At 43.8% G+C, this 22397-nt stretch overlaps 1 protein-coding gene across 1 annotated transcript in view; it reads right to left on the minus strand.

Annotated features, from left to right (window-relative positions):
* The window catches only part of hmcn2 (hemicentin 2), a 62425-nt gene that overhangs the window by 28940 nt on the left and 11088 nt on the right, over positions 1–22397 (minus strand). The window contains exons 6-30 of the mRNA XM_074638634.1: positions 22272–22378; positions 22067–22187; positions 21720–21983; positions 21475–21619; positions 20916–21037; positions 20409–20681; positions 19849–19990; positions 19412–19539; positions 17604–17717; positions 17354–17512; positions 17075–17269; positions 15283–15378; positions 15004–15131; positions 14769–14913; positions 13447–13559; positions 11684–11843; positions 10608–10767; positions 6860–6987; positions 6473–6724; positions 4069–4152; positions 2029–2220; positions 1802–1932; positions 1491–1635; positions 319–445; positions 70–227 (exon numbers count right to left, since the gene is read on the minus strand). Of these exons, the coding sequence (XP_074494735.1) occupies positions 70–227; positions 319–445; positions 1491–1635; positions 1802–1932; positions 2029–2220; positions 4069–4152; positions 6473–6724; positions 6860–6987; positions 10608–10767; positions 11684–11843; positions 13447–13559; positions 14769–14913; positions 15004–15131; positions 15283–15378; positions 17075–17269; positions 17354–17512; positions 17604–17717; positions 19412–19539; positions 19849–19990; positions 20409–20681; positions 20916–21037; positions 21475–21619; positions 21720–21983; positions 22067–22187; positions 22272–22378 (3789 nt within the window). The remainder of the gene's footprint in view (positions 1–69; positions 228–318; positions 446–1490; positions 1636–1801; positions 1933–2028; positions 2221–4068; positions 4153–6472; positions 6725–6859; positions 6988–10607; positions 10768–11683; positions 11844–13446; positions 13560–14768; positions 14914–15003; positions 15132–15282; positions 15379–17074; positions 17270–17353; positions 17513–17603; positions 17718–19411; positions 19540–19848; positions 19991–20408; positions 20682–20915; positions 21038–21474; positions 21620–21719; positions 21984–22066; positions 22188–22271; positions 22379–22397) is intronic.

Below are 22397 nucleotides of genomic sequence, written 5' to 3' on the forward strand. Positions count from 1 at the left end.
AAATGAGAGTATTTGCTGGATTCAGGCCAGTGTGGTTGTGAGTGTACATGTCTTAGATGAAGTAGATACCTTGCACTGTGAGTCTGAACTGGCGCATCTGGGTTCCTGCGTTGTTACTGGCCAGACACTGGTAAAGCCCCTGGTCCCTCATTCTCACTGACTTCACCTTCAACACCTGGCCGTTTTCTAGAAACTCCACATGGGGGTCTCCGTCGCGGGACAGAACCCTGGAGAGAGGAAGGAACGGCGGATCAAATCGATACTATGGGCGTGTGGCGCTGAATGTCACGTCAATAAAACTGTTAGAGTGATGCTCACTCTCCATCGCGGCTCCATTCCACTCTGGGTGCTGGTCGTCCGCTGACGCGACACTGAAACTCCACCTCCTGGCCCAGCACCACAGTTAACTCCTGCAGTCGGGGTGCTCCTGAGATCACTGGTGGAGCTGTAATGGTGTACACATACACCAGAAATACACTGGTTAGTTCAAATAGCTTTAAGCTTGTCAGGAAGAACGCTAAACAAAGCTATGAAGTCAAGCTAAATTTTGGCGAGGAAAAACTAGCACGGCGATATTCAAAGGAGTCCCTTGACCTCTGACCTCAAGATATGTGAATGAAGATGGGTTCTATGGGTACCCACGAGTCTTCCCTTTACCGACATGCCCACTTTATGATAATCACATGCAGTTTGGGGCAAAAACCTGCTGTTTTTTGCATGCAGTACAAATGTATTATTATTTTCACCTACATACTAAAATGGTGTTATTGAATATTTCTGCATACTAGGGTCCCAAAACAGTCCTGAAATCACATTCCATAGTAGCCATTTCTTTGTAGTGAGACAATTTTTTTAAACTTGACCTCATTTTATAAAATGAACTGTGGTGACCTCTAGGATAATCACAGCCTCATAAAACTTTACGACCACAAACTAGAGACCTAGGGCATTCAGAGGATGGATGGCTTTCCTAGGTAAACTGACAAATAGGGGGTTTTGTGAGTAGTTTCCAAAACAGAAGTTTTCGCCATCCGATCACCAAAAAATGCAATTCTTGCGGAAATCTCCAAATTTTTTCATACCAAATCACAGCATGGCTTTTTCTATGGTGTTCCTCAAGGTATTGATGTCTTAATGTGGTAGTTTGGAAGGATTATAGATCCTTTTTATCAATTGCCGAGTGGTAAAAAATGGTTAAATTTAGCACCAAATCTGTGTAACAAATAGTATCAACCCCAAAATTGCTGTAACAACTTATAAGAGACAATAGAGCATGAAAATAACCATTATATACTTCCATCAAGAGGACAGAATGGTAAGGGGTTAATTAAACAGTTCTTTGGGGGCTTTAGACTGTTCCAGGAGAGTCCAAGAAAAATATCCCTTCTAACTATCCACTTAATGTAGTAGGAACCCTGAAATCTGTCTTTTCCCCCACTCTATCCTTTTATATACTAAATACCAGTGTGACAGCTGGTTTATGAGCTCACCTTGCACCACAATGTGATATTCTCTCCGGGCCTCCCCGGCCGAGTTTTGAGCCGTGCAGGCAAATCTTCCTGCGTGTTCTGGCTGAACTCTGTAGATTCTCAGCAGCCTGTTCCCATTCTGCAGATACACCCCAGGACTGTCCACCTGGACATGCAGAAATCAGTTCAGTGCATCCTCATAGTGTCTATTTTGTAATTAGAACGATGGCCACTTGGTGGCATTGTACAGCTAGATATCTATAAGGTATAATTAACATGCAGCCCAGGTTTTACATTAACTGTAAATGGGAATTCAGGGTGAAAGCACTCACAGAATGACCATCTTTAGTCCAGGTGATTGTTGGCGAGGGGATCCCAAAAGCATCGCAGCCCAGAGTGAGAGGCTGCTTCAAGGTGACCGTGAGGTTCCGCGGCTGCCCATCATCTTGGATCTCTGGGGGAACTACAAGAGTGCAAAGGAAAAAAGGGAAGATTTGTGTTTGTTTCAGTTCAGTTTAAGGTATTTTGTTAAGAGGGAGAGAAAATACTGAATTCTCACCATTTACTTTCAGCCTAGTCTTTCTCTCCACAGAGCCTGCCTCGTTGGTAGCCACGCACTTGAAGTCCCCGCTGTGGCCGGCAGACGCTGCACTAATTACGAGAGCTCCGTCCCTCGCCACAGAAAGCTCTGATTGTTCAGGTTGTATCTCCAGGCCATTCTTGAACCAGCGCACCTTGGGATGAGGGGAACCTGCAGGTGCGGGGACGAGAAAAGGGATTGTGAGCAAGTATGAACTGAGTTTTATTGATCACGTCTGACAGAAAGAAAAGTTACTTCCATCTCTCTGCTTCTCTACAGGGGAACTTTAATGGGCAAGCGGCCCAGACTAAAAAAAAAGCCAGCTCTACATTTATCTGTTGGACAGCGGGACAGCGAGGCAGACGTTGCCAAAATGGGGTCTTTGTAGCCTGCGAGTTTAAGATTTCAAGGTCACATAAAAAAGTTATGCTGGAGAGATGTAAAGATGTACGCTTTTAAACACGAGCATCAAGATTTATTACAAAACACTGAGGAGAGAGTAGAGGTAGTAAGAATAGGTAGGAGTGGTTGAACAAGCAGTTCAAAGGCACTGGTGCGTACGCTCAGGAGCTTGAAACAGATGTGTCCTGTGGATTACTGGGTGGGAGAGAGGTGGAAATGGTCAAGAGGAGAAAGGTGGAATGGGGAAAAGGTGAAGTATGTCCCCAACACAACAAATGACAAGGACAGAGCAAAAAGTTGCGATGAAAGAGCAGTGCAGTGGAGTGATCCAAATGCCACGGCTCTGTCTATTTACAGAAGTGTTACATATACAAACACCACGGACGAGGAAGGGAAATTAAACACTGTGCCCTTCCTCAATCCCAAAAAAAAACTAACCACAGAAGACGTAGCACCAGGGAACGGTGATGTTATCGACCCTTGCTGTTCTCTGAACACATGTTTACAGTTAAAGAGCTCTAAGCAAATTCATTATCTCATTGCTGGGAGGAAATGCATACAGATGTTCTGTTTTAGATGTTAACAGATCTCATTAGTGGACTTTGAAATTACTTGCTGGGGCCGACGAAGTCGTAGATTATCTCTTCCATGTGTTTCTCAAATAATTACCTCTATCAAATGCAATGTGCTTGTTGGTGAATTAATAATATCCTCCTGGCAGAGACTGCGCTTTATCTGCCTCATACAGATAGATCTCAAGAGAACAACGAGGGGGATCCTTGTCTCCTGCTGCCAGCTGCCTCTATAGGGTATCATGAGCATCAAGCATTTCTGTGTGAGCCCTCTGTGGCCTGGTACAGCCTGCCTGCCTGTCAGTATGACTTGGATGGAAGAAGGGCTAGTGTAGCTTCATCTTCCTCTTCCTGTGCTTCCCGGTACACCTCAGACATCTCCGTCCTTCATCTGCCAGCAGCAGCAGCCTGTAATTAGGATTCCTCTCCCAGCAGGCCCCGACGCAAAGGAAAGCAGATGTGGCTCACTGAGGCAGCAGGCAGACCGATGTTCCAGCTGTTGCTCCACATCGGACACCGTCCTCACCTCCTCTCACCGCGCTGGTAACCAAGACACAGCTCCACACCACGCAAAACAATACCTGTTTGCACAGGCTATCAGTAAGGTAAGCATCCATTAGTGCATCCGCAGACATGTACAGACACTCGCTGTGTTCCGATAAAATAGCGAGCTCTCCACATCCCTCCAGGGCGCTACCTTGTTTGCACAGAGATGTTAAAATATAGAGACAACAGCGTACCTCTGGGTGCTGCGATAAAAAGAGGATATGCCTTTTAAGATGGCAAGGATCTTTTTTTCTGGTTTGACAACTAAAAGTCTGAGTTGACAGCGAAACATTCCTTTGATGGTGCACGAATACACATAAACCCACATTTGAAGCGGAATTTTCTTGTGTCATAAAAAAAAACAGAACAAAAAGCCTCATCCATTTTAGGCTCTAACAACTTTAGTCACGCTCTGTAAATTATGTCTCTTCTAAACGCCAGGCCTTTGATGGCCGTATACTTTACAGTCGGTCTAAGGCTGACTCAAATCATGCCGTACCTTTAGCAGGGCAAGGGATGATGACCTTGCTCTTCGCTACTTTCTCCATGATGGCATCTCCGGGTTCTGCGAAGGATGGCGCCTCTGTGAGGACAGTAAAACAAGTTAAGTGCTGGTTCAAAGTGTAAGGGCAGTTTATACAGTGAACAGTAAATCCAAAGTGTAACGACTTTTAGTCAGATTATTAATTGAGTTCCAGTGTAAGTACATAAGTAAGTGAGAAGAAGCCTTCAGGGCATCTGAGGGGCTGTGGTGGGTGAGACATCTCACCGGCCATCAAGTGGCAAACAGAATTAATGAAAGTAATTACAAGAGTCATAAACAATTATCAGATAGTAAAGCTTTAAAATCTACCAGTGGAATGAAAACAAGACTTAAACCTAGTATATGGCTGGACCGTGTATGGTCAGACTGTGAATTTGTGGCTAAATTGTTATACAAATAGTCAGTGGTCATGTCGATAATGTTAAAGGGACTATTTGTAACTTTCAGAAATGCTTGTTAACAGCGAAACATGTGGCCGTTAAGTCACAGGTGTCTAAGTGATATTTTGGTTTTAGCTGACGTGTGTCGCTTCGCTGTTTTGAGCGATGCTCGTTCATGTCTATTTAGAGCGAGCAAGCGCAAGCCCAGCGTCGACTTAACGGCCACAGGTGTCGCTGTTAACAAGCATTTCTGAAAGTTACAAATATTCCCTTTAAATCCAGCAGTACATGTCCACCAGGTCCGGCGAGGACACTATGGGACGCGCTGCTCCACTCAACTGGCCATTCAAGAGGTGACATACCCTATCGTTGAATGCATCTTATTAGTCCCTGGTTTTCTGTTTGTCGTTTCAAACAGGAAACAACATGGCGGCCTGCTCGTAAACTTTCTGTTATTCCGTTTAAACAATCAACCAAAATCTACTTCTGAAAACATTTTAAGTGAGAAATAGTCTATGCCACTGCTGAATCTTGTTTCATTTGAGAACTAGAGCACCTAGTTTGACAGTTTGGTCCGAGTTTCGTGAGCTGGACGCATTGCGCTGGACGGGCTCATTTGCATAAAGGACTGTTCCCGCCTTTTTATTCTGAAAGAGCAACGGCCAATGAGGAAACTCCAACACTCTGCCAACCAATTGTGTAACTACATCACTCAGTCACTCACTCAGTGACAGACTTTTGCGTTTGTAGGGCTAACCTTCTGCAGTCCAGCCAAATATCCAACTTGAGTGCAGTGTTCAGTTCATTCCATTTAAAAGGTGCCTACTAGCGCTGCCATTTCTGCGATCCCGAACCGCATTTACGGGTCGGGATATCGGGAAAGCATCAAAGGCAGACTGAAGATGAGTAGGAGCCAGGGGCATAAAAATCTATCATTTGCTTAAAAGTGGGTGTTTAAATACTGATTAGGAAGAATAATGTTATCTATGTATAATGTAAATAGTAAGGGACCAACAATAGATCCTTGTGGCACCCTATTATTGATGGCAAGAAGGTTTGATTTAGCACAAGTGTGCTAAATCAGATGGTGCTTGCAGGTGGTCGAATAACTTCGGACACCCCCTCCCCACACACACCTTATAGTCGGATTGAAGGGGGGGCTGTGTCCAAGCGTTTCTGAAACTCGAGAATCTGGCATTCACACCCACTCCACACTGTGAATGGCCAGCTGTGTGGAGGTGAGAATGGAGCCAGGGTTTGAACTCCTCTCTCTAGCTCTCTTTTTCATTCTACTACCACAACTGTTTCTGACACTTTTTATGTGAACAGCCGAGTGCAACACTATGAATGCCTTCCAGGAGAGACAATATCACATATTCCCCCCCAGCTATGACAGCCAGCTTTTCACTCCTTCGAGTGTAGCCACTGGGAACAACTATAAACACTTTCATAACACGTCATATGAACCATTTCTTTTCTATTACAACTGAGCCCTTATCCTCTTGCAGCACGGAGCTACTGTGCCTCAAGAGAATGCATCTCTAGAGACTGGGGGAGCCTAAAACTGGGACACTGTCAGTGTATATAAATCTTCATATCGCCAGTGCTAGGAAATGGATATTTAAATCGGTTTTACATGATTCACAATATGCTGTACATACAGCAGAGTTGTGTTCATTTCTTACACTTCTTGTCTTTTTTGATATATTATATTGTTATTGTTGTTATTATATATATCTTGTTCTAATTGTTTGTCATCACTATTATGTAGTCGTATTATTTCTGTATATTAATCATGTCTCTAGGTGGAGGTTTCAAATAAACCCAGTGGGTTTTTTGCCGCTTCCTGCACTGTATATATTTTTTTGTTATGTTTGTGTACTCTTAATTTGTGCAAAATAAATAAACATAAACATACATTTCTGCCCATTCTCAAAATGAACAAACAGGGTTCAAAGAGATAAACTGCAGATATTCACCAAGAACTTCCAACTTGATCTCCAAGGTCTCCTGTCCAGCGCTGTTCCTGGCCACACACCGGTAAGTGCCCTGGTCAGCCAGGCTGACCTGCAGGATCCTGAGGGGCGTAGTGTTCTTGACCCCAACAGGAAGTCCATTGTGAAACCAACTGATCTCTGGGCTCGGCTCTCCCTGGACCACACACGGCAGAGTCACCCTTTGGCCAATCAGGGCTTTCAGGAGGGAAGGTGCTGGCTGAATTCTGGGTTTAGCTGAGGACAAACGCAAAGATCCTAAATGCATGTCTTACCACATCTGTTACACAACTATCTATTTACACATAACATGGGATATATCAACTTGACAGTATTTTGAGAACACAACTTTTGAAGTTTCTAAGAAGTTACCTTGAATGTGCAAATTGTAGCTTAGGGACACGTTGCCTGCTGGGTTTTCTGCAGTGCAGGTGTAAAGTTTACTATCAATCAGGCGCACATCAGTGATCCTCAGAGAGCCTGAAGGCAAAACAGTGAACCTGGGGAGTGGTTAGGGGTCAAGGGCAAAGGGACGGAGAAAACACAACACTTTATGAGTCTCTGAAGATTTTGGGAGAAAAAGTGTTCCTGTTTTGAAGTGATATTTTCCTCTAGCATCCCATTTACGTTTTGGAGCATGAATACATCCATACAAGCACATATATAGTAAAATATTTATAGATTCTGCCCAGTGTTTACAGTATTGGTAAACCATGATAGTCTGTGAGGACGAATTTCACGATGCAGTTTTGCTTCTGTTACTAATTTTAGTAGAAGATGAGTTGATGAAATTGTTTCCTGTAAACGGATTCAGACAGTGAATTCCCAGTACAGCTACTGCCAGAAGCACACTGATAAAGTGGTTCATTAGTATGTAAATTAATTAGATAATATGTACACATTTTGAGCAATCTGTGGAAAGAAAGGAGCATAACGCTACATTGTCCAGTGTATTGTATTTAGAGCTGCAACAATTAATTGATTAGTTGTCAACTATTCAATTAATTTTGATAAGAGATTAATCATTCCAAGTAATTTTTTAATAAAAAAAAGTAAAAATGTTCAGATTCCAGCTTCTTAAATGTGAATATTTTCTGGTTTCTTTACTCCTCTATGACAGGAAACTGAATATCTTTGAGTTGTGGACAAAACAAGACATTTGAGGACGTCAGCTTGGGCTTTGGGAAACACTGATTGACATTTTTCACCATTTTCAGGCCTTTTTATAGATCAAACAACTCATCAAATAATCGAGAAAATAATCAACAGATTAATCGACAAAGAAAATAATCTTTAGTTGCACCCCTTATTGTATTTTCTTGACTTTAAAAGCCATTTGCTGAGCTCTAAATACCAAAAGTGTGAGAGACAGTGGCGTCTTTGCGTATTTGTGTTGTTTGTCGGAAAGAAAAATGGATCTAGTGATGGATAAGGTTCTGAACAAGAAAGCACTAAGTGGAGCCTGGACTTCAGCCAGGGCCTAGTAATCTCCCTGGTGAGTTGTGACTTCACAATCACCATTGTCCAGGGTAATTACAGAGTAAAAGGGTAGCCAAAGTTTGACCTGGTGACGTCGCCATGGGAAAGGTGAAAGGTCATAGGCACACAAAAACCAATGCATTTCTTCCCGTTGGGAACAGTAACGTGCACAGCAGCTATTATGTGTTCATCACTAAAGGGTCAGGAAATGCAGATAATCTGAAAATCAAAAAGGTCGTCCTGATGGTGGCGCTACATGGAAGGTCACACAGAGGTCTCTGTTATCAATATGTTTCATCCTCCTGAGAACAACCATGTGGAAAGCAGAGTTCATGACAAACCATCCATTCCATTTATAGATGTTTGTCATAGACAAACAAGTGGACAGATGGAGGCGATCACATGCGCTGCCCTCCTCTCCAAATACAAGCTTTGTAGCCGAAACAAAAGCAGCATGTAGGTTAAAAGTACTTTAAATGTAGGTCAGACACTTTAAAGGCGTGTGTGGTAGCCTGAATCGCACCAGAAGCTATCCAGCTGTATAAATGTATAATATGCCCGAGTGTAAACACATCTCTTGGATTTATCCTAGATAAGTGCGTCTGCTAAGCAACTGAATTATAACAATAACATATTCGTGTAAGTGAGCTTGAGGCACAAAGAGCTCTCTATTTCAGCAGCACATATGGTGTAATGTCGCTCCCCCACCTCCTCAAACAGCCTCAGGAGAGGAGGCAGCAACATCTAACATTGGAACCAAATGACTGCCTCTGCAGTGGTCAATCTGTGCCCTTCCGACTGCAGCGCTGCCGCTCGGCAATGCCACTGTGAAGGCTGACACAAGCTCGAACACACAAGACGTGAACCACCCCTCTTGCCCAGCCATCGCTCCCCACATTGGTGTCAAGTCATCTGCGTACACGATCGGACTAAAGCCCCTATCCACCGCAGGAAATTTCCCCCCGGAACTAAGAACCTTTTGAGGAACTCACAGCGTTTCGACTGCAGGGACCAGGGTCTAAATTAAGTTCTGGGGACATTTTCTGGGGGCCTTTTTGCCCCCCAAAAAGGCCCTGGTCGGGGGTAGTACTTTCTGAAAGTAGTGGAGTTGGTAGGGATGACCATCGCTGATTGGTGGGGCATTTCTCTTTGTTTGATAACATTAAAAGTAAAGTTAGGCTCTGCTGTCGACTTCCCGACTCGTTTGAAAAAAGACAGAGAGAAAAAAGAGAGAGATCGTGTGAGCGAGCTGAGAGGACAAGCAGTAGAAGAGAGAGAGACGTAGCGGTACTGTGGATAAGAGAAAGAAAGGTTATTTTCTGCTTGTTTCACAGCGCTAACGTTTTAAATCACAAATAAATAACCCTCAAACACTCAACCGATGATTTACGGCGGAGACAGCCGCTCTTTGTTTTATTTTCCTCCTCTGCATTTCAATCATTACCTCCAACGTGCAGCAGTAAATATCATCGCAGCGTGTTTTTTAGAAGAAATAGGCGGACACACTGAACTGCAGGGTGCAGAGTATATTTACTGCTGTGACCACCAGCAGCTCTTGTCTCATGTCGTATTGCTTTTTCATACATCAGCGGACTAATTTGTCTAATCTTTGCAGGTCTTTAGACCGCAGTGGACATGCAACAACAGTGGGCTGAAGGAACCTTTTAGTTCATTGAAAAAGTCCTGGGAACTTTTTGTGGAAACCCAGCTTAACTGGGACAAATTGGCCTCATCAGGATTAGGTGTAGAGTGAACAAATCCACTGAATAGCTTTGTGTTTTGACCTACCCTCTCGCCTTTTTGCTACTGCTAGTCTTTTACATAGCTATGGCAGAAATCTCTTACCGCCCCCTGATTTAAGATATTTCAACAATCAGCACCCCCTGGTCATTTCCTCTGACCCCACAAAGTGCAGCTGGGAGAGAATGAATCTCCCTCCTTCACAGCGTGCTTGTTTCCGCAGCTCCTGCATATGCAAAGCACGGGCTGATGTGGGGGTTGTTCACAGAGGTGTGTTATTCTCATCAGACAGGGCTAGTAAAGAGTCAGCATGTTGTTTTACTGCTGAAGCACCCCGGGGAATCTGAACATCAGGCAGACAGGGGCTTGTATCTCTTCCTCTGTCAGTTCGTTTTCCTCCCCTCTTCCTGGCAACCCCCCCACTACACCCCCACCCTTTTCCTTCTTCCTGGACCCACACAAGTCATACTGTATCTGAGTCACCGCAGCTTTTTCAACCCACTCTGTTGTTCTTCTATCTAGCCCCAAAGCAATTCGGTCTGGTGTCTAGCCCGGAGAGTCTGTCTGTCATGTGTCCCCCAGTCAGCTTGTCTGTCTGTCTGCACCCAGAGTGACCACACATGAAAGCCGGGAATCAGAGAACCATGTGGGACCAGATGTTCCTCCTCAGCCCGCACACAGCTCTCTCTCCGGCAGAGTGTTGCAGCCTCTGCCGAGCTGCCCTTCAAAAGTCATCACTAAATGAACTCCAAACATTAGCAGCAGCTTTGAAAGGCAGCCAGCTTCAGTTCAGTCACAGAGCTTTGTAAAAGCTGAGTCAGAGATAAGGTATTGTGAGAACTTTTGTTGCATGATTTTTTAACTAATTTTACTGCCAGAGTGAGGTAAGACTTCATCTTACCCAGCTGTGACGGGGGGGATAGGATGTCCATTTCTGCTCCATGTGACTAGTGGAGAGGGACTCCCCTGGGCCTCGCATGGCAGAACAATCTCTGTCCCCACCTCTGAAGCCATCTTCACTGTGTTGTCATGGCCACTCACGCCTGCTATTTTAGGCATGGCTGGAAAAGAGGGAAAGAAGTTGTAAGAATTAGGGCTGTCAATCGATTAAAATATTTCATCAGAATTAATCGTATAATTTGTCCATATTTAATCATGATTAATCACAAATTAAGCACACATTTTTTACCTGTTCAAAATGTACCTTGAAAGGAGATTTGTCAAGTAGTTAATATTCGTATCATCATGAGAGTGGGCAATTATGCTTGCTTTATGCAAATATATGTATATATTTATCATTGTAAATCAATTAACAACACAAAACAATGAGAAATATTGCCCAGAAACCCTCACAGGTACTGCATTTAGTATAAAAATAGCTCTTTAGCAAGCAAATAGGCTCAAATCATAACATGGCAAACTCAAGCCCAACAGGCAACAACAGCTGTCAGTGTGTTGACTTGACTATGACTTGCCCCAACTGCATGTGTTTATCATAAAGTGGGCATGTCTGTAAAGGGGAGACTCGTGGGTACTCATAAAACACATTTTCATTCACATATCTTTAGGTCAGAGGTCAAGGGACCCCTTTGAAAATGGCCATATCAGTTTTTCCTTGCCAAAATTTAGCGTAAATTTGGAGCGTTATTTGACCTCCTATGCGACAAGCTAGTATAACATGGTTGGTACCAATAGATTCCTCAGGTTTCTTAGTCTCATATGATGCCAGTATCTTCACTGTAGCTTAGAAACTGACCCCGTTACAAACTAAAAATCACAAATTAGTGACGTTAACACGTTATTATCGCGTTAACTTTGACAGCCCGAGTAAGAATACCATGTAGGCTCTAAGTTCAACCTGCTTTGTGTCTCTTAAAAATGTGCACACAGTGAAACATCTGTAGACAGACGTCAGCCTTTGCTAAATCAAACACTGCTGTGTTTGGGTGACTGTGCTGGAATATTTATTTGCCTTACTGTTGACGCTGAGCTGAATCTCTCGGCTGGCGTAACCCACAGGACTGGTGGCGGTGCAGATGTAGATGCCTGCATCGTCACTGGTGGGGTGGGGGATGTGGAGGTATCCATCAGGATTGGACTGAAGAGAGGAGCGGTCCTTGGGAAGAGGCTGCCTCCCCTGGAGGAACAGAAGGCGTACAACCAGATAGAATATACGGTACACCGCAGGGACACTGAGCTCTTTCTACGGTTTAAGGTTTACAGGCCAACCTTTGATGTCTAATACAATTACAGAGCGCCCCTTTAACTCACTCTCTATCCCCAATACACACATACAAGAATACAGCCTGCTGTACACGCACTTGCTTTGAACATCAAATTGCTTTTACAGATTCACTTTTATCTGACAAGAAAAGAAATGTACTCGACTCTAGAGCACTCCTCTGAAAATGTTTTGGAGAAAGCAAGGAAGAAAAATATGTATGTTGACCTCACTCAGTGATGTTGACTATGTGATGGTGTGGGGGCGGTTACTCTGGCATACTGATTGTCTGTTTATTTCTTCATGGGAAAGGTCAAATCACTGCTTTTAATGATTGCCGTGGCTAAATCCATTCCACACTTGTCTATAATTTGCTATAACAACTGCTTGTAGATTTAATGATCATAATGTAGTCAGTGTCACAAGCAATAAAGCAGAGGTGTAGTACTGTATGACACATGTAATGATAATGTTTGATGATAAGGTTAATTCGTTTTGCATTCTGGCTGCATATAACCTTTCAGGTTTTCTCCTCATGATATGATTCTGTTTTTTTTACTCAAGTGTTGTGCTGGAAGGTGCTGCTAGAAAGGTTTTAAATAGATTCCTAAGGTGCAATAAAACTCCTGAGTGATTTCTCACAGTCAAGCAGCAATATGCTAAAGTTGCCATGGTTACATCCTTCCAGCGGTCAGGTTAATCAGATCTTGATGGAAATGCAAAGTGTTATTGTCGATGGTATTCTTAGCAGTGTGTTTTAGTAGAGTGTTCTGACAAATCGGGAGAAAAATAAGGCCAGAGGGAGATACCGTGTTGTTAGATTAATACTGTATGCCAATAGGAAAATACAAAATAATTTTGGTGGTTAGGCATCGACCTTGAATGGTTAAGGTTAGGCATCGGCCTCGAATGGTTAGGGGTTAGGCATCAACCTTGAATGGTTAAGATTACGCATCAATCTTGAATGGTTAAGGTTAGGCATCAACCTTGAATGGTTAAGGTTAGGCATTGACCTTGAATAGTTAAGGTTATGCATTGACCCCAAATAGTTAAGGTACCACATCGACCTTGAATGGTTAAGGTTAGGCATCGGCCTCGAATGGTTAGGGGTTAGGCATCAACCTTGAATGGTTAAGGTTAGGCATCAACCTTGAATGGTTAAGGTTAGGCATTGACCTTGAATAGTTAAGGTTAGGCAAGTTTTTGCAATTTGCGGGTTACCTTCTAGGCAAAACCCTGATGACTGGTTTGGCTGTAGAAAATTGTAGATCCCATCATCACTGCAGGACTAGATGTTGATCTTTTGTTTGATTGTAACATGCTTGATATGGCTATTGATTCAACAAATATTTACAAAATCTAATGATGATTCATTTCAAGAATGAATGCCAAGTGTGATCCTCACTAGATAATGTGGGAATAAGAACTAGCCAATTTGTCATGCGTGCATGGGTTTATGGGAGGCAGCCAAAGCAATCATTAAGAAAAGTAGATTTTGACAGTGAGTGTGACATCCTACCTTGGACCAGACAACTTTTGGCTTGGGAACTCCGCTGGCCTCGCATGATAGTGTGACGGCTACGCCCTCGTTGGCTATGTAGTGGTACGGACCAGCGTTGATCTCAGGGGGCACTGTGGAAGAAGTAGGTCACAAAACACAGCTGTTTGACTGGCCGTGAAGAAGTGAACCCACAGCATTATCACTGGCCTTAGCGAGCCAGCAGTGTCAGCGCTCGAGGCATTTCTTCATTACAAACTGATGATGAACCGTAATCTGGCCTGTCTGTCATTACGCGCCTAAGAACAAAATGAGCCTTTCATCAAAGCATGCAATAAATGAGCCCTCTCACTATGATGACAGCAGGTGGTCAAGTCATAGACATATTGTTTTCCACGCTGAGTCAGCACATTGTTGACTTGATTGTCCAAACTGTATTGGTCCAAGCTTGCCAAAGTCTCTAGCATTGAGAAACTGTATTAAAGGAATAAGAACTTAAAGGAGTAGTATGACATTTTGTGAAATAGGTAAAGATGAAGCTGGAGCCAGGTTAGATAGTTAGCTTAGCATAGAGACTGGAAGCAGCTAGCCTGGTTTGGTCTAAAGATAAAACAAGACTAAGAATCTACAGCTATTCTAGCAGCTCTGTTCAGCTGTACTTGGGCAAATCAATGCTTTTTAGCTAAATGCTAACATCAGCATGCTGACAACATAATGACAATGCTAACATGCTTATGTTAACTCCTCATTTCCACACAGTTTTGTCTTGTGTCCGTAAATCTGTATAGTATACGGATAACGTCACCTGGTGTTCAAGGCAAGGAAATGCATCTCTTTACGGATGGATAGAAACGCCGAGATGCAGATGCAGATACGGGAGAGAAGTTAATTTTGTCCGTTTTTCCCCGTCCCGTCTAGACGAGTCACATTACATTCTTTAAAGTGAAAAGTTTGACGGAGGGCTGATGCGAATGTTTGTTGGGTACGTGGTCATAAACCAAATCGAATGACATTTAAAATCCACCTATTAGCAAATCTAAAGCTCACTCATTTACATATGACTCTTTTCTTTAATGCGTACGCAAGTTTAAATTTAAAAACGACAATTTGTGGTTATGTGTTATGTACTGGGAATATTTCTTGGCCAGACAATTGACTTCCTTGAGTATCCACAAGTAACCTTTGAACAAAGCCACGCTAGCCCCGTGCTTCCAGTCTTCATGCCAAGCTGAGCTAATCATAGTTTGTGTGGGCGAGGTATTGAGCTTCTCATCTAACTCTTGGCAAGAAAGCAAATACAAATTTTGAAATGTCTTGACAGATCCTTTAACATGCGCTCTTACCGTGGACCTCCAGGCTGACTGTGATGTTCATGGACCCTGCTACATTCACCGCAGTGCAGACATATGTCCCAGCATCCTCTGGGACGGCCCTTTCAATGTGCAAACTGCCATCACTCCTCAGGAACATCCTCCCATTCAGCTGAATCTGGGCAGGAGAAAAACAACTGCTGTCACACAGGAACATAAATATTATATGTGACATACTGTATGTATTTGAAAGTTAAATGAGTCCTACATGTTTTCCATTTTGGGACCAGTGTCTTTCTGGAAGAGGTATGCCATCCAACAGCATGCAAGGAATACTCAGGGACTGGCCGATGCCAGTGGTGATGATTGGGGCGCCTTGGGCCAAGAGAGGGGGCTCTGCAGGAAAAGGAAGCGGAAGGACATAAATAGTAAACAAGAGCAGGAAAGTGTGAAAGTATTTTAAGAAAGCAGTCAGCTTCGGAGTTGCTGCCATTGTTTCTAAAATATATTGTAGTGCGGAGAGATAAGAGAGCTTAGACAAGCCTACCCAGTCCAGTGACGCCAACTCTGGCCTCCGTTTTAATGGTTCCAAACTGGTTCTTGGCCTCGCAGACGTACAGCCCCTCATCATCTAACCAGACACCTGTCGTCAAACACAGAATACATCTTTAGAAACACAATCTATACATCGGAGATAAGCAGCATCTCTACAGTTACTGAGAAAGAAAACCACTTATCTAGAAAAAAATAAGGCCATGTTAATAGCAGTTAAGCCCTCTACTCATTAATAAGTGGTATTATTGGTTTGACTGCGCTGTAATTAAGAGTTAAAAATAGAAAATAACGGGATTAATGGGTTTGCCTCAGCTGCCAGCCTGCTGACACACATGTCCCACTTGGTAAATTCTCTGGAGATCACATGTTGGAACATCACCATATGATTCACTTCTTCTGTTTAGATAGTCAGGCCGATGTTTAAAAAGGTGATGACAAGACATGAAGCATTAAAGTAAAAAGTGAGGAGCAAAAGGTTGTGTGTCAATTACATTTACCAAAACGGTGGCAGGTAAACTAAAGCCATCTGCAACAGATTGAGCTAATTAGGTCAGACGGCAACCACAAATGGAAACAGTGACAGCAGCAGCCCATGCAAATATGTCCGTTCCTCTCCAATATAATATTACACATACTATAAACATTTAGTCTAAGGGAGCACAAAGGATCACCTTCAGTGGCCAGGATTAGTCATATTGCAGGCTGGAAGGCCTCCTGCACTGATGGGAATACAATCTCATAATGAAGGAGAAATACATGGACTAAGGGACACCTACTCTTGCAGAATTATTAATAGCATAATAGCAGGGCTGTCAAAGTTAACGCGATAATAACGCGTTAACACAAATTTGTTTCAACGGCACTAATTTCTTTAACGCATTAACGCGATTTTTAGGTTGTAGCAAGCTCAGTTTTAAAGCTAGAGTGAAGATACTGGAATCATATTAAACTAGAAAAACCTAAGAAATCCATCGTCATACTAGCTTGTCTTGAAGGAGGCTAAATATTGCTCCAAACTTACGCTACATTTTGGCGAGGAAAAACTGGCGTGGCCAGATTTTCAAGGGGGTCCTTTGACCTCTGACCTCAAGATATGTGAATGAAAATGGGTTCTATGGTTCTAGGGTTCCCCTTTACAGAGATGCCCACTTTATGATAATTACATGCAGTTTGGGGCAAGTCATAGTCAAGTCAGCACACTGACACACTGACAGCTGTTGTTGCCACTTGGCTTTGAGTTTGCCATGTTATGATTTGAGCATATTTTTCTCTGCTAAATGCAATATTTGTCATTGTTTTGTTTTGTTGTTTGATCTTCAATAATAAATATACACATACATTTGCATAAAGCAAGCATATTTGCTTACTCCCATGTTAAATACTTGACAAATCTCCCTTTAAGGTACATTTTGAACAAATACAAAATATGTGGTTTATTTGCGATTAATCACGATTAACTATGGACAATCATGCGATTCATTGCGATTAAATATCTTAATCGATTGACTTCCCTACATTAAAATGATGTGGCCCTTTCTTTAAGTCTTTTACAGACCAGAAGAAGTGCTTTTAGCAGGATGTAACTTTACCGATGGTAATGACGTCCTGTTGCTCCCCCTCTCTTAAGAAAAGCGGAATTTAATATGAAAGGCTGCACCTCTTCTATATATAATCACTCAGAAAATGTCAGTCATGCCAGTCGGTGCAAGGCAACCATGAAGCTGTAATAGCCTGCGCTGCAGACCAAAGCTCTTTGCTGTGATAGTGTTTCATGGCTAACTCACTCTGGATTAGAAGATGTCCGTTCTCCAGCTGCATTGTTCTACTGTGGCTGTCTGTCTTTGTGAGAATCTGTCTGCCGTCCTGTCTGTGCCAGGTCACAGTCGGCTGCGGGAAACCTCGGGCAGTGCAGGGGAGGGTGATGTTCTCTCCTACGTTGGCTGTCACGTCAACCGGTGCCTCTGAGAACAATGGGCCCGCTGTGGAGGGAAGAGTGGATTTTCCTTTGTGTATATTTTGAGAGAAAAATAAGCTTTATGTGGAACACTGAAGTGTGGTCTCACCTCCGACCTCCAGACTAACTGTGCCAGCGGAGGAGCCGGCAGAGCTGCTGGCCACGCAGCTGTACTGACCAGCATCGACCTCCTGCACCCCTCGGATGTGCAGGGTCCCGCGGTGTTCATCCTGCTCAACGAAAGGAGCAGAGCCCACCTCAAGCTCACCTGGAAACACACAGAAAACAAGCCCATTGGTCTCTTACTGTGTATTTCCTCAGTCGCTTTTATGTACATGCTGTTTTTGACCTTAACTTACCTTTGAACCAGTGGACAACAGGAGGGGGAACGCCTGTGGCTTGGCACTCCAGAGTCACATCACCACCAACGGATACAAGTACAACCTGCTGTGCCACTGTTATTCTAGGCACCTCTGGAGGATAGAAAGAAAAGCTTAAAGAGGTCCTATTACGCTTTTGTGCTTTTTCCCTTTCCTTTAGTGAGTTGTATGTTTTTTTGTGCAGGTAAAGGTCTGCAAAGTTACACAGCCCAAAGTCCACGCCAAAGAGTGTTACTCTCCCCCACAGAAACACTGCTCCTGAACTGCTTGAAACGCCTTGCTTGAAGCCACACCTTTTCTTCCGTAACGTGGTGATGTCACCAAGTAACACATTTCCATAATAACTGTCTATTGTCTAGTTTAGCACGCCCTCAAACATTACTTTTGTGTCTTTATTATCCAATCAAATAGAATAGGTTTGAGGGCAAAACTGTCCACACTGTAATCAAAAAATAGATTCAAAAGCAAAACTAACAAGACTGCAATTAATTTTTTTTTGTTGCAATTAAAATTAAATTATGATTAAAAATGTATTAATGAAAATCCAAAAGTTTTGTTTGCAATTCAAGTTTTGTTTGTATGTTATATTTGTGATGTGCTGTGCATTTACTAACAGTTGCCAAGCTGTCACTCCAATCGAGATTGGCCAATACTGTAGAGACGTGTCATTTTTCAGCGTAGGTCCTTTCCTCGAGATTCAGCAACTTTTAGATTTGCAAACAAAACGTCTGAATTTGCATTAATACATTTTAAAATCACAATATTATTTTACTTGCGACAAAATATTTTTGATTACAGTGTGGACAGTTTTGCTTTCAAACCTATTCTGTTTGATTGGATAATAAAGACACAAAAGTAACTCCATACAAAGCTAGTTAGAGCGGAGCTGGGGCGGAGTCCAAAGAGTTTGGTTCCGTTGACCAATCACAACAGAGTCAGACAGAGGGTGAAAAGAGGTGCTGCAGCACAGCTGGTATGAGAAAAATAAAGCGTTATTTGAACATTAAAGTATGTAAATATGTTCTAGTAGAAACCCGAGATACAAGTATGCACCTGAAAGTGAGCATGATACGTCCTCTTTAAAAAGCTGTTTCATTTTGCATTCTTAAAGGATTTTGATTGAGCAATTTACCAGATTTGGAAATAATAGTAAAGTAATGTCGGCTTAACTCAGTAAAGGCTTCGGAATAGACCTGAGGTAAATATAAAAAAAACTAAGCTTACATTTCACACACATTCTATGCCAACAGAGCAAGGATAGATGCTTTTGGAACAGGCAGACAGTAAGCCTCATCTCACAAGCCACTCGCTGCCTTGACAGATCAATGTTGTTAAAAATGACACTCAGAGACAAAAGTGTGTATAACACCAGCATGCCCCAGGAAGAGGCTGCCACAGCCCATCAGTATTGAGGTTTCTGTCAACCACTAACTGACATGCCGTGACTGAAACTTCAGGCCTACAACTGTCAGCGCTCACAAAACAAGGAGAGAAATACCCCATTGTGTGAGACGGAGCAGCATGTGGCCACACTGGTGGACAACTAACGCTGGATATCATTCACAGATTGATTCAAAACAAATGTTCCTGAAGAATAGTCAACAACACAGACAAAAAAAGTTGCTGTTGCCTCATTTGAAGTCTGAAAATGAATGCTAGCAGAAACTATTATTCAGAACAGAAATTGAAAAAACTGAATTAGACTCCAAAAGGTAAAAAGGATTATTCCACCTACAGCATGTTTTCACATTGGCACCGTCAACATCTGTAGTGATATCTTGACTTACCTGCAAAAGTAAGTGACACAGTCTGAGAGGCAGTCCCAGCCTCATTGGTTGCCATACATGTGTAGTCCCCAACATCCTCTGGGAGGGCCCCGCTAATGGTCAGGACTCCATGTTGGTTCACACTCAACCTGTATCATGCAACAGGACATCGACAGGATTCATGTTTTGTTGACTTTTCGTGATTACATGTGCAGATGTTAAACGGTAATTCATCTCTAACCCTTTCTGCTATTCTTGGGTATCATGAGAGAAATGTTTCTTTGAATATGTATTTTACACAGGCATATAAAGTACTCGCGGTTTGGAAATCAGTGGATGTAAATCTCCAGAAGTGATGCAAACAAGATGTGGCAATCGCGCATGCAGTTAAAGTGGAATGTAATGACTCTCTGAGTCCTCTGTGCCGGAGGTGTTGAGTGGGCTGAGAGTTCCCTTACCTCGGCCGATTAGTAAGGAACATGTTTCCATGGCTCCAGAAGAGCTGGGGAGGGGGGGAGCCGGACGCCGAGCAGACGAGGCGGATCTCGTCCCCTCGGGAGAAAGCCTGGCCCTGGGGGTGAACTACCACAGATGGAGCCTCTACAATTGGAGTCAAACAGAGGCAAAAATGCTGTCAATGACTCAGGGCCGTGCCACCGCCGCATGATGTCATTTCTAACCTCGCTATCACAACTTTAACAACGTTAAACTCTTGATAATGTGGGCTACAATGCAATTACCAGCACTTACCATGTCTGACATCATTGGCACAGAAGTTTCACATTTATTTGGCTATTTTTGAAATCCATTACAAACATCTGAGCTTGTGCCCACAGTTGAAGCCACACTTTAACACGCATCAATGCTGGCTGATGAGGAACATTTTCTGACGAGGAAGTGGCTCAATCTGACTGCGAGGAGGTTAAGCGCATAATGGAAAACAGATGATGGAGGCCTGAGAGGAGCCATGAGGCCCCCGGTGTGTTAAGCGTTTAAGCAGATGACCCGAAGGGTATACCTGGGACGAGAAGCCACGCGGTGATTCTGCTGTCTCCGTGGGCGTTGGTGGCCACACAGTGGTACTCCCCTGCATCCTGAGTCCGCACCCCGCTGATCTGCAGCGATGAGTCGGAAAGCAGCTTCACCCTCCCCGTGCGGGCCCGAATGGTGCGACCCGCTCGTTGCCAGGTCAAGTTGTGGCGCATTGATCCCTCCACCTGGCAGGACAGCACGGCCACGCCTCCCACGGAGGAAGTAACATTCACCGCCGGCTTCAGGACCGGAGGAGGCTCTGTTTTAGTTTGGAAACACAACCCAAAACATCAAACTTGTGTTATCGGCAGTGAACAAACACTGCAGAAATAGTTTACTCTTGTAAAATGTTTGTGCTGGCGTGCTTTGTGTCGTGTTGATGTTTTAGCCATGATAAAAATGTCTGGAACTTATTTCAAAGCCTTGCTTTGACTGTGAGGCAAGACGACGGAGGAGGTGTGTGTGCTTGCATCGTTGTTCATGTGTGACATACCTCTAACAGTCAACTGTGTTAAGGCACGTCCTTGCCCTGCGCTGCTCTGCGCTATGCACTCGTACAGGCCTTCATCCTCAGAGGACGCTTGGGCGATTTCCCATGATGCTATGGCAGAATTCCTGATACAAAACACACGCTTGGTTCGTTGACTGGAGTATGACAATAGCAACAAGATCAAATTCAATTAGCGTCTCAGACACACACACACACTGGGAATAGTTTTCACCACAAGTCAGCTCCACTTTATGAATATAATTCAAAGCAGAGCGTCAACACCAGGAAAGAATAGGCGCTTTGTTAATTGTTTAAGATGACACAATCCGATGTGTAATGTTCACAAAATTGACTGTGTACATGTTTCCTGACAGATGAGCCAATAAAACTCGACACTCAAGCTGCACTAATGCTTTACAGACATGCTCTCTGGTAAGAGTAGTGAGTGACCTAATTAGCATTATTTACAGCAGGTAATGGGCGAATTAAAGCTGTAACGTCTGAAGGAATCCGAATGGAGGAGGCGAGCCAAATGTTACGGAGTACTGAGGAAAAGACTCACTGAAAGGACTTCTCCTCTCCCAGTGTAACCCCACTTCTGGTGAATCTTAGCCTGTAGGGAATGTCACTCTCCACCGCGCAGCCGATCACAACGGGCTGCATGTAGAAGCCCTTCACTGCATCGGGCATGCTCACAGCTGGGGGATCTACACAAGGGAGGAAACAAATGTTAAAGGTCAGCAGAAAGATTGATGAGGTGTGAAAGACACTCGTCGAGATGTGTCTGCGGGGAAGGGGTCGCCTTGCCTGGAACGATGTTGGTGTAGGAGACGCTGGACAGCCTCTGGAAGCGGTAGCCCTCCTCGTCTTTGCCCGTCACCTTGATGAAGAAGCTCTGGGAGGGGGTGCGGAACTCAGGGACACGCCACAATCCTTGTTGGCCGAGGTCAGAGGGCAGAGGCACGGGGATAGTGCGTAGGGAGCGACCTGAACCTGATATGAGCTCCACATGGCTGATCTGACCTGGAGGCTTCAGGCCTGTGCATTTCAGCAAAACGTGGGCTGGAAGTCCTGAGAGACAAAGACAGATCATCATGAAGTCATCTTCTGCACGTGTTCGCAGTCAAATGAGCTAACAGAGACATGTCTGGCACCTTTTATTGGCCTCTCTCTGGTGTGGTTGAACTCTGAAACGGGTACACTGGAAAAGCCGGCCCGGAAGTCTACATTGCTGACTCCTGTGACCCTCAGAGTGTGGCGCCCAGCGCAGCTCGCCTTTAAGAAAGAAAGTATTCAATTAGCCCATTGTCATGAAATAGTCTGAGAAACATATTTAAGGATTATTCACCAGAGCAGTACCTTCAGTTTCCAAGCCCCAGGTCTGGGAAACTTCAGGTTGACAACACGGGCGGAGTTGGGAATGTTCAACAGCTCTTTCAGGCCCTGCGCTTCACCAACTACACGACCTAGAACACAAGAACAGGA

The sequence above is a fragment of the Sebastes fasciatus genome, chromosome 6 (assembly GCF_043250625.1).
Source record: "Sebastes fasciatus isolate fSebFas1 chromosome 6, fSebFas1.pri, whole genome shotgun sequence".
In the NCBI taxonomy this organism is placed as follows: Eukaryota; Metazoa; Chordata; class Actinopteri; order Perciformes; family Sebastidae; genus Sebastes; species Sebastes fasciatus.